General features: G+C 37.2%; 1 protein-coding gene across 1 annotated transcript; it reads left to right on the top strand.

Moving 5' to 3' along the window:
• The first annotated feature begins 10,465 nt into the window (after positions 1–10,465).
• LOC135202872 (uncharacterized) lies at positions 10,466–11,725 on the top strand. The gene is made up of 2 exons (XM_064232328.1): positions 10,466–10,589; positions 10,766–11,725. The coding sequence occupies exon 2, from the start codon at positions 11,012–11,014 to the stop codon at positions 11,723–11,725; it is 714 nt and encodes a 237-aa protein (XP_064088398.1). The 5' UTR covers positions 10,466–10,589; positions 10,766–11,011.
• Positions 11,726–12,325: the final 600 nt, after the last annotated feature.

The following is a 12,325-nucleotide window of genomic DNA, read 5'->3' as shown; positions in this document are numbered from 1 at the left end:
ACGATAATAATTTTAATTTCCTTTAATTAAACAATGTAATTTACTTCGCCTGCCATAATATGCATTTTTTGGTTCAGAGTTAGCTATATAAGTGACTCTTGTGCAGGAAAAGGATCTTGCTCTAGGACAACCTATATAATGTTACAATTAACAGAAACTTAGTCTGTCACCATAGCACAGCATGCGCCTGACACCACTTGCCGAAAACTTCCATATGTATATACCTGTTGTCCAAAGAATTAAGGCAACTGGTGCAATATTTTGTAATGCAACTGTACTAGCTCTTACCACCTCCTACTGAATGTTTTGAACGCGTATCCTGCTTGTCCAATCATGACAACGTGCTGCCTGGTACAGAAAGTTGATTTAGTTCTTAAAACTTCACCCAAATGGGTCCCCATTTCTGTTGAAAGTAATCTCACTTGTAACTTAAGGGCCCCATAGACGATACGGCGGGCGGATCAGGTTCCGTTGTCTCCAGCATCCGCGTTGCCCATAGACTAATTAATTTCAGTTTGCCGAGACCTGGTAGAGTGAGGACGGAGGGCGCTGACGCTTTGCTCAGTGATGACGCTATAGACTGCGCTCTTGCAGCAGAAACTGCGAAGCCCAAGCGAAAGAGGAGAGCGTGAACTAAACTATGGTTGAAGAAATGAAATAAATTCTCTCATGATTGTTTATTTACTGATTTGAAACTTTACCCTGGTGACTGGTTTAATCACCCGAGAATGTACGAACAGACCGATATGGAATAATTACATACGGTCTTTCCTCTTACAGGAAAAAAAAAACTGTATGAGACAATCACAATACGAGAGGTTGCTGGGCACACTTCGCTTACGAGCCACAAGTCGTTCTTGTGGGAGTCGTGCATGATCCCAGAGACATGTAGAGCAATTATTCAAATGATTATGCAACACGAGTTTACAAAGCAAAAAAGTAACTGTTACAAACACAGCATCTTGCATAGTCTAGTGGTATACAGTCCAGCATACAGTAGGTCTATAATTCCGTTGAAGCAGAATAGGCCCTTAAACCTACGGCTCTGTAGCCAAGTAAAAACACAGTTTTCAAATCTTTTCTATACAGTTTTTATCTAAACCAGGAAAATTTAAATATTATTGAAAGTATTATCATAAACTTATTTTATGTACGTCAAAATAACAATGTAATTTAATCATTAGTACTAATACATAACACACACACAATACATACATACTCACACACACACACACACACACACACACACACACACACACACACATATATATATATATATAGATATATATTATTAATATAGTATTATATTATATATATATATACATACCTAATATTATACATATATTATATAATATATATATATATATATATCTATATATATATATATAATATAATATATATCATATATATATCATTCGAGCTACAATAATATCTAATTCGCTCAACCTCGGAATTGATATATTTTCATAAATGTACCGAAGGGGGAATGGGGTTTAATTTTTAGGTTGAATAATAATTTTCGTCCCCTCATGGGATCGAACCACCGTGTCGAACGGACAGGCACAAAATCAGGACCGACATTGACGTTATTGATTCGGCTAACAGTGAGGCTATAAGTTTATATCGATTCTGACCTTACAAATCAACCGTTGAACTCGGTTTTTTTTCATAATTAGAATCGAAATGAAACCCCCTCTACCATGTTAGCCAATTTGAACGTTTGACGCACGTAGCCATTTTATGAATAATTATCACATCACCGTGATTCATATATATCATTCGAGCTACAAATGTCCTTTAATATCTAATTCGCTCTACCTCGGAATTGATATTCCAAGGTAGAGTGAATTAGACATTAAAGGACATTTGTAGCTCGAATGATATATATGAATCACGGTGATGTGATAATTATTCATATATTTTATATATATATATATATTTATATCTATATATATATATATATATATATATAGATATATATGCATAGTGGTTTAAGTTATATTGTTATTTTTCCATACTTAAAATGAAGTTTATGACAATACATTCAATAACATTTCAGTGTTCCATGAAAAACTAACTAAAAATTTTGTGGACAAAAAGATTAAAATTACCTGGCTACAAAACCGTAGGTTTAAGGCCGTATTCTGCTTTAACGGATCATACCATTAGACTATGCAGATTCTATAATATATAATATATTTATATATATAGATATATTATAATATATATTATAATATAATATATATATGTAACGGGATATTAATCTCGTTATTTATTTAGTAAACGTGTAACTCGAGCGTCTGGCAAACAGACTCACAAACTCTCTCTCCAAGCGACCAACGGCTCGCGACTTTTCTTTCTCTCTCTCTCTTCTCTCTAAGCGATCCCTCTCTCTCCACCTCTTTCTCTCCATTCTAACAGGTAATCAAATGAGAGGCGAAGTTATATAAAAAATAACTATTTATTTAACACTGGAAAGTTAATCAATCAAGTCTAAATCAAGTCTCACAGACTAACTTAACTCAGTTACCCCCAACATTAAAATGTCTAAAACAGTAATTGTCACACCAATTGTCTATTCTCCCATCGGGACTCCCTGTCCCCTTAAGACTCTAGGTCCCCCCTTTGCCAGAACACATAGTTCCTCGCCAGAATCGTCTGTTTCAAAGACACGAGAAACACACTCGTAAGTACACATAAGTTTAAAGACAAAGTTAAAGATTAGATATTCTTATAAATGTCAAACAGACAACAAGCCACCCCTTTGGCTAAAGTAATGCAACTCACCCATGCAGCCGGAATATTTCACTCACTGAATACAAATAAACTTTCGCAGAGCTCCCTGGCATCTTGCCTTTCTCCCACAGATGTCTCTATGCAAGTCTCCCATAGACTTGGTTAGTGATACATTAAGAATAGAAAAGGCGCACACGCACATACGAATGCACACTTCGACAACGCCTCATATTACTGGTCGCAGCCAGTTTCCCAAAGGCACTTTGAACAAACACCCATGAACTGACATAACTACAGGACGAACGTTGACCCGTCTTTCTATGCAGTTTTCATATCACGCCACCACAGAAATTATTTATCAGCTTTTCTTGGGTCGTTGCTTCGGCTCTGTTCTCCACATTCCAAAAAGGTCACAACGAACATATTGGCAATATATCATTAGTTGTAACCCTAGGAACTATTCATATATCTATATATAGTATATATATATATATATAGATAGATAATTATATATATATATATATATCATATATATACTATATAGTATATAATTATATTATATAATAATATAGTTGAGACATAGGTAGCATGACAATGGAAAAATGGGTAATATATGGGAGGATACTTGAGTAAACGCAGATAATAGTTTCACAGCCTACAACGCCATTTTTACTGCTTCCTCTTCTCGGAACAACAACAGTAGTTACAATTTTCACCAACAGAGGCGCCAGCGGCAAATCACAGACAATGTAATAAAAATAAATGGTAAACTTAAATGAACACGTATAGAATTATTTATCTTGAGTTTATTACTTAACGCCCCCACTTACACTCAAGATTAACCTTAAATCATAATGCAAAGTACCCTTTAAACATCTCAGGACATATTTTGCTAGACTAACATCTACTTTGAAAGGGTTAGACATATATTATGATAACTTAGTCACAACAAAACAAATATCAGGTCTTGTTCCCATCATAATGTAAATAAGACTACCAGCAATTTCTCTATAAAGCTTGGCATCTGCTAACTTTTCAGAATCAAGAAACACTTCATTATTTACATTTGGATCACATGGTACAGATTTTGATTTACAGTCTGACATTTGAAATTTATCAAGAACTCTCTTCAGATAATTACACTGGTTCATTCTAATACAGTCTTCTTCAAATATAAATTCCATACCTAAAAACCCATTTAATTTTCCCAAGTCTTTCATCTTAAATCTATTACATAAAGGAATTTTCACACCATCTAGGACTTTCTTACAATCAGTAGCAATCAATATGTCATCACCCCAAAGGATATATAATTATTACTCTCGCATAATTTTCAAATTTAGTGTAAACACAAGGATCTGCAAAAGATTGTTCAAAGTTGTTAGATAAGAGGAAATTATGTAAAAGATTGTCCCAGTTGCGGCCACTTTCCTTAAGGCCGTACAATGACTTTTTCAGTTTACAATAGAGTTTTTCACCATTCTTACCATTTTTAATAAAGCCTTCTGGCTGAGTTAAATAAATTTCACAATCAATATCTGCATACAAATATGCAGTCTTTACATCCATTTGGTGTACCATAAAACCATACTGTATAGCAAGCTGCATTAACATGTTGAAGAAAAAGTCTCCTGATAATCTATATCCTGAATTTGTGAATAGCCTTTTGCTTTGTATTTTTCATCATTATTATGTCGTGAATTTCGAACTGATCATTCGAAATCCCCGCCATTTAACTTCACAAGTGTTGCGTTAAATTGGGGCAAGACTGAGGGATCTCGCGGGCGATTCATTGAACAGAAAGCTGTCCAATACACGACAGTTAAGACGCAATTCCTAAATGCATGGCGAGGAAGGAGTGCGTCTTATAGTAAGGAAGACGTTATGAAATTTCATTAATAAATATAATTTGCTAATCATTAGTACGAGATAAATTATCTATGTAGAGATTTGGAGCCAAGGACTCCGTTGCCATTCAAGAATTTGCAGATTACGGCCTTCACCCAGAACTTTGAGTCAATTCCTTGATCCTAAATGATAACTTAACTGTCATATTTCACATTCAGGAGTAAAATAGATTAAGCGATTTCCGTAATGTCTAAATAAATGATGATTCCCGCCTGAATTACAAGGATTCTGTAGTTCACGCGGGAAAGCATAAGTTTCTTTTGAAGAAGGCGAAGCGACGCTTCTTTCCTGCCCAGACCCTGAACCGTGTAAGTACCGTGAAATTTGTGTGTCTCTCAATTTTCCGACTCCCAGCTATCGCCATGCTAGGTCGAATTCCGTCGTAACTGTGAGTTAACTTTATCCATGTATAGATGTGTCATCCCTGCGATGAGGGACTCGATTTATGCAGCAAACGAAAGCTGCCAGTGTAAGAATGTTATTTGCTTGTGATATTGAGTCAACGGGTCTCGTATTGTGCAGATTTTTCGTCCAGTTGTGGACTTAGTGCTTTACAAGCACGTAATATCAAAGACCCTATGTGCTACCACATAAAAAAGCCATGAGAGTTTTCAGGTGCCTTGAATTAAATTAGTGAGAGTAGTAAGAAACTGCGTGTACTGTGGAATTCTGCTAGGAACTTTAGTTTCAGTGTATTGTTAATGTATTTAAATGTTTATTTTTCGTAATAAAACTGTTTTGTTGACCAAATTTTATTGAATCTCACCCTAAGAGTTTTAGAGTGTGCGCCTCCTCAAGGCCTTGTCATCGGCCCAGAACATCCGGGCACGAATCATAAAAATAAAATAATAAAAGTCGAAGAAATTCACGACAATTAGGTCCTAGTTTAACAGTACAAACCCATCTAACCCCCACCGGAGAGTGATCACCAGGTAGAGGAACAAGTTCATATGTGTCATTCTCCTCAAGTGATTTCTCCTCCTCCCTCATGGCCTCCTTCCAATGAGTTGCATTGGGAGATGAAACTGCTTCATCATATGTTCTAGGTATATCAGTAACCCTATAACAATAATCTAGAGAATATTTTACTATGCTAGATAATTCTGTGTCAGTGTCATAATCATAAAGATACTCTGGCTTACGTCTCTCTGTTGCTACATGTTCAACTTCTAAAGGATCTGAAACTTTAGAACTTAGTGTATACAATGGAAACTCATCATCAAAAATACATTCAGACACATTTCTTTCCTCTGGAAAATTTTCAGTAAATTTTACACATCTGATTTTCTTAACATCATCAATTTCTGGGTAATATACAAGGTAAGCTGGGCTTTCTGTGTCATAACCTACAAATATCCCCTGCTCACTGCGAGCGTCCACTTCTTTTGATTTTGAACATACCCATAGCAAACAGTACTACCAAATACATGCATATTATCTAAGCTAGGCCTAAGTTTAGTCATCATCTCATATGGTGTCCTACCAGTTCTTGAATTATAACATCTGTTACAAATATATGCAGATGTCTTTACTGCATAGGTCCACAAATTCTTCGGCAATTTTGCTTCTGTTTTGTCGTCATTATTTTGGGTCTGCTTTAGTTATATGACCCATACGACAATTCTTCACTTTTGCCTGTGGGCAGAGGGAAAGATGGTGTTTTAGTATTGGAGGTAATATTTCATTTCTCGTCGCCGAGGTTCCGGGATGAAGGGCGATAATAAAGCAATATCTTCTTGCTTGAGTTTATTGGCTTAAACTACATTGAAGAAGGCGGGTAGTTGAATATACAAAATACAATAAGCGTATATAATAGAATCATAAAAAACATATGAGCATCGAAGCTCTATACACAATAAGGAATCATATCCTGCATACATGAGGTAGAATTTATAAGATCGAAGCCTCTGTGTCGGACTCGATACTAACACAATAATAATTGGTTATACTTATAACATTTAAGCATTATGTAACACAGTGCAATAGCTCTGAACTGAACGTGTCTGCGGAGCTAAGATTTCCCGCGCTCGTTACATAACGTCTTGCATACATAACAGCTTCTAGTAAACATTTAGCCATGTCGAAAATTGAACGCCATGACCTCTCTACAGTGCCGTTTTGGTGCGGCGAATGAGCAGAAAATTCATGTTTAATATAATTTGTGACCTAAAATCTTTATTAGTAAATTTAGTACCATTATCTGTCCTCAATATTTTTACTGAACCATATGGAGAAATATCAGCTAGAAATTTTTGAGTAGCTTTTACAGAATCAATCTTACATTTCAATAAATATACAACAATTAATCCAGAATAATCATCCACAAAAGAAATCACATATTTAAAACCTCCCCTTGCAACAGGGTCTATTGGACCAGATAAATCACAATGAACCAATTCGAACTGCTTAGTAGCTCGTCTGTCGGCCTCTCTGTTCCTGAATTGGTACATTTATCCTTAGCACAAATATCACAATCAAAATTACCTTTATTACTAATTTTCATACCATCAACAATTTCAGGTAATTTAAGTAAACCCCTTCCATTACAATGACCCATCACTCTATGCCACTCCTGTACAGTTTGAGAATCACTCTTGGTAGAATCTACATTATTAATATAATATAATTTACCATTCTTTTCTACATCAAAAATAGTACCATCTGCTGCTTTAAGTTTAGCATAGTTAGGGGTAAAAAGAACAGATGCTCCATTTTCTGTGGCTGTTTGAACAGAAAATGTCTTGCTTGTAAGAAGGAACACATAAAACATTCCCTAATATTACATTATGAGAATTACCATTATGGGAGCGCTTACAGTTCAGTTGACCAGGGGTTTCGTCTGCTATGGAATCGGCGGAGCAATACAAACAAGATGGCGGACGCTTTGTTTTGGCGCCCGGTTTAAATACCCCGAAACCTATAAAAACGATAATGGGGGACCCTTTTGGGAACCGGGGTTTTTGGGTGGGGGAGTACATACGAGTAAATGAAAACGGTAATGGGGGAGCCATTGGGAAACGGGGTTTTTGGGTGGGGGAAAACCCAGATGACGACAACGAACACGAAAAACAAAAACAAAACCCTAGCAGACGAAACCCGTTGCCAAGTAAACTGTAGGAGCTCACGTAACCAACAACTAAAATGTAGGAGTCCCGTCACCCGTTGTGTGTTAGGCTAACCAGAAACGACGGCAATGAACACTAAAAACCACGAAACCCTAGCAAAAAAAAACCAGTGGCCAACTAAACTGTATGAGCTCCCTTTCCAACGAAACTGTAGGAGCTCCTGTCCCAACTAAACTGTAGGAGCTCCTGTCCCAACTAAACTGTAGGAGCTCCGGTGATCGTAACCAAACGAACCAACCTAACCAAACTTAGGCCGCGTGCCCTTACCTGGCCGGGGGCTTCGCCCCCTGGACCCCCCATTATAGTATATTAAGTGATTGCTACCTAACCAAAGGAACCAACCTAACCATAGTTAGTCTCCACGTCCTTACCTAGCCGGGGGGCTTCGCCCCCCTGGACCCCCCAGTATAGTATACTAACACTGATTGCTACCTAACCAAAGGAACCGACCTAACCAAACTAAGTCCGCATGTCCTACCTGGCGGGGGGGCTTCGCCCCCCTGGACCCCCCTAGTGTAGTAAGTTAACAGTTATAAATCTAACCTATATAACTTGTCCATACATATGGCTGGCACCCGTAAATCCTTACTGATAACTAAACAAGATGAATATTTCCGAGAATACATTGGTTAAAGTCAAGGCCAAATTGTTTGCTCGACACATGGACTTCGTTCGAACACGTGGACTTCTAGCGGACGTGAATGTTCGGATGTGTTGAGCGTCCCTGACTTCAGCAAAGCGGAAATAACAATGGCGTGCTTAATTTTGTCAAAATAATGAAAATAACGTGCATTTACATTGATAACCTTACCTTGGAGATGTTTCCGTCGTCCGATGATTGGCCCCCCCCCCCCCCAGAAATAAAGAAATTAACAAGAGAAATCGGAGTCGCTGAAATCTTCTGGGTAGAGGATTTTTTTTTTCTTTCTTGGCTGACGGTTGTTGTCCGAGATGACTGAACAAGGGGAATTTGTGGACGATGCACGGGTGGAGGGGACGAATCCGTTTGTACAGCGGGAGCGACGTCTCGTGATTGTTTGTTTTCAGCGATATTGGCCTTTAATTTGGCGGGTGTTGAAACTACTTTATTTAATTGATATACGCGTTTAATTAAATCTAAGAATGCTTTAAAAGGACAATCAACTTGAGTTAGGTAACGTTTTTTTACACAATACATAGCGAAATATGAATTATACAAATTTTTTACTGTACCACTTCTAGGCAGCGAACGCCACGTGTGCGGAACAAGACAAATTGTCGGCAGAAGACATGATGAAACACTGAACTGGCTGAGAAGCAGGAACAGACTGAAGGGTCGAGGAAGGTCGAGAAAGGTCCGTTCCAGGTACTTGTTATCCTAGCGGATAACTAGTACCTGGAAAATATGTATCGAAGAATGTAAAAAAATGTAGGTCATACAGATGAGTTGGGCAAGGAAAGAAATATCGAATAATGGGGAAAAAAATGTATCCTACAGATTATGTTGGCACGGGTAAAACTATCGTGGGCAAGAGTCAAAATATCGAATAATGAAAAAAAAAATGGAACTCCTGCAAATTAGTTGGGCAAGCATGGGAAAAAAAAATAGAATAACGAAGGGAAAAAACTGGAGCTCTTACATTTCAGTTGGGCATGGGTGAAAATAAAGAATATTGTAAATTAAATTGGAGGTCCTAAAGATTAGTTGGGCAAGATTAAAAATATCGAAGAGAATCGGCTTTCATGTTGATGCATGTTCGGGTTCGGTCCTGTGGGTTGGGTTCGGGTTTGGTCGGCTGGGGTCGGGTTTGGTAGGCTGCGGGTCATCTGCGAGAACTACTTACCTTGGCGGAGGGATTATGGACCGGGCAAAATGGTGTTACACGGTCCGGTCAACTAAACTGTAATCTACCAACCATTATGATCATGTAAAACCTTGCCCATACTTATAACCATTTGTTTTAGTGCCATCGGCTAGTTCAATAAAATGATTTGATGAATCAAAATCTTTTCAAAACTCTTAAACTTATTTCTATCACTTTATAATATGAGAATTTCCCCAGTATCTACCAATAAACATAAACATTGTACACTAATATCACATGACTTCCCATTAAGGCTAGCTTAGCAGGGTACTAGGCCCAGGAGGGTCATTAGGCTTAGGCTTACTCATAGTAAAATTATCATGCACAGTAAAAGCAAATGAATGAGAAATACTATCATTATCATTGATAGGCTTATCATTTACACACTTTGCAGCACTTGGTTTAGGGCTACCCTACTTCTACAATTTTCCGAATTATGAGAGCGAGATTTATGATAATCACATCAATTCTGCTTATGTCTTATTAGGGCAAATCCAGGCTTCCTGTGACCTACCTTTCCACAAGAAAAACAAGTACCAGTAAGATATTACCACTATCGAAGGGATTTCTGCTGCTAGGGTTACTGGAAATTTTCATAACAATATCTTCACCTGTGGATAGGCCTAGGCCTACTTGCTGGCTTCTTTCAGTCTCTTCAAAAGATCTAAGGGCTTTCTTGACTTCACTAGAAAATGTCTTGAAACACTGGGGTAATCCTTTAAGAACCATTGCTATCAATAAACTAGTATTAGTAAAACATCTTGTAACTGTCATTAGCATATCCAGTTATATCTGAGTTTTGAAACAATACTAAAATGCATTCTACCAAGGTGGACGAGTTACTTCCCGCTCTACTGGGTAGAAGTAAACAATCACAACAACTGCTGCGTCAGATTCAAGCACATGAAACGTGACTTGCTTGTCATGGATTTCTTCATTGTTGTATGTCTAATGGATTAAGTCCCCAAAATTTGTAGTAAGATAACGTTAATTTGCTTATGATATGTATTTTTGTACCTTTTGATATTATGTTTTAATTTGTACCTTTGATATAGCCAATGGCATCCTACCAGTTTTGTATACCAGTTTTGTAGGGCATGTGGCAATAGCTTCGAAGGCATTAGCCTAAAAGTGTTTTTCTTTTGTTTTCAGTTATACTCAATTAACGGCTCATGGTTTATATAATAAAGTACCTACAAAAGGACCATGGAATGTTATTGATACCCAATTTGAGAATCAACAATGAACGGGGCTAAAATCAACATATAACTACAGAGCCACGTACTGTCCGCATCAAGGACAAGATAACACAATTAGGATAAAGATAGAGGAACCCAAGAATAGGAGCCTAACCTAACCTACGTAGAAGGCAACGTGGAAAATCTACGACTCAAGAAAATGGAGCTTAATGAAGAAGAGAAACATGAAGATCAACATTTAGGCCAAGATGAAGAGCAAGACTTGCATTCATTGAAACCTAGGCCTTGGCCTATGTCACCTAGTATGGGTAAACGAGTGAGATTTCAATCAGAAAAAGGTAAGATGTATAATTTTGATCTTCTGGTTGATGAATTCAAAAAACAAAAGAGATTGTTGGGCAAGATAAATAAGGAAGCAGATTTGGCACTTTCTAAAAATGATTGTAATGTAGGCCTACTACAGGATGTTGCAAATAGGCTTCAAATAGAATTAAAGAATATTGACATAACTCTCTCTAAAGTGAAAGAATCAGAAATACCAGAGGTTGACATTGTACAGAGTTTAGAGTATAATTACCAGGAAATATGCTTTGAAATTCACACTAGGTTAACAAAATTAAAAGAAAAAATGAAACATGACCAAGATGATAAAATGTCAAATGTGTCTCTAAAGTCAAAGTCTTCATCTAGTAGGTCACATCATACAAGTGTAAGTAAATCTTCACGTGTTTCTAGTACTAAGAGAATAGAACTAAGCACAAAACTGGCTAGGTTAGGCACAGAAAGAAAATACCATGACATAATGGAGAAGGCTAGAGCAGATTTAAAGAAATTAGAAATTGACAAAGATAAATTGAAGCCACTAATGCTGAGATATGTGCAGTTAATAAAAAGTTTTAGAGGAAGAAAATGAAACTGATCCACAGTCATGCTTGAGTTTTCCTTTTCCGTTAGGTGAAAATAACCAACCCACTGAAGGTCTCTTGCACAGATATCTTGAGGATAGTAGAGCTGTAAATTATTCAGTATCAGGTTCTAGTGGTACAAAAGTCCCTTTCCTTTTGCATGGAGGTTTAGTAAGTATAGACAAAGATTTAGACAAAAGGAAGGTGAAGTAAATAAAGGAATGACTGATCTAAATCCAAATGCTCAGGTGTTTAAATTTCAAACAGATTTCATACAACCAGGGAAAGCAAGGCTAGACCATAATTATAATTACCAGCCCATAGGACACTCACAGCCAAGTAAACTTAGGCTAGGCCAAGAAACAAACCGGAACTCAGATTTTCATTTCAAAATACCAAATGAGCCTTGGCTAGGTTGTAGTACTTATAGATGAGGCAATCCCATGAGGTAACTAGGTGAACCTAGGCTAATAGTAGATCCCAAAAATGCCTTCACTTGCAATACACAACCTGATGTTAATAGACCAAGGCTACACACTCATGAACCCCTGGCGATTTTCATGAACAACCTAACATTATCAATAATGATAACGTACAGTCCAGTCAAG

This window comes from Macrobrachium nipponense, chromosome 33, assembly GCF_015104395.2.
Source record: "Macrobrachium nipponense isolate FS-2020 chromosome 33, ASM1510439v2, whole genome shotgun sequence".
NCBI lineage: Eukaryota > Metazoa > Arthropoda > Malacostraca > Decapoda > Palaemonidae > Macrobrachium > Macrobrachium nipponense.
This window is presented reverse-complemented; position numbering and strand designations above follow the sequence as displayed.

Excerpts from the sequence above, each read along its gene's own strand:
- LOC135202872 (XM_064232328.1), top strand. The coding sequence starts at position 11,012 with ATGGAGCTTAATGAAGAAGAGAAACATGAAGATCAACATTTAGGCCAA.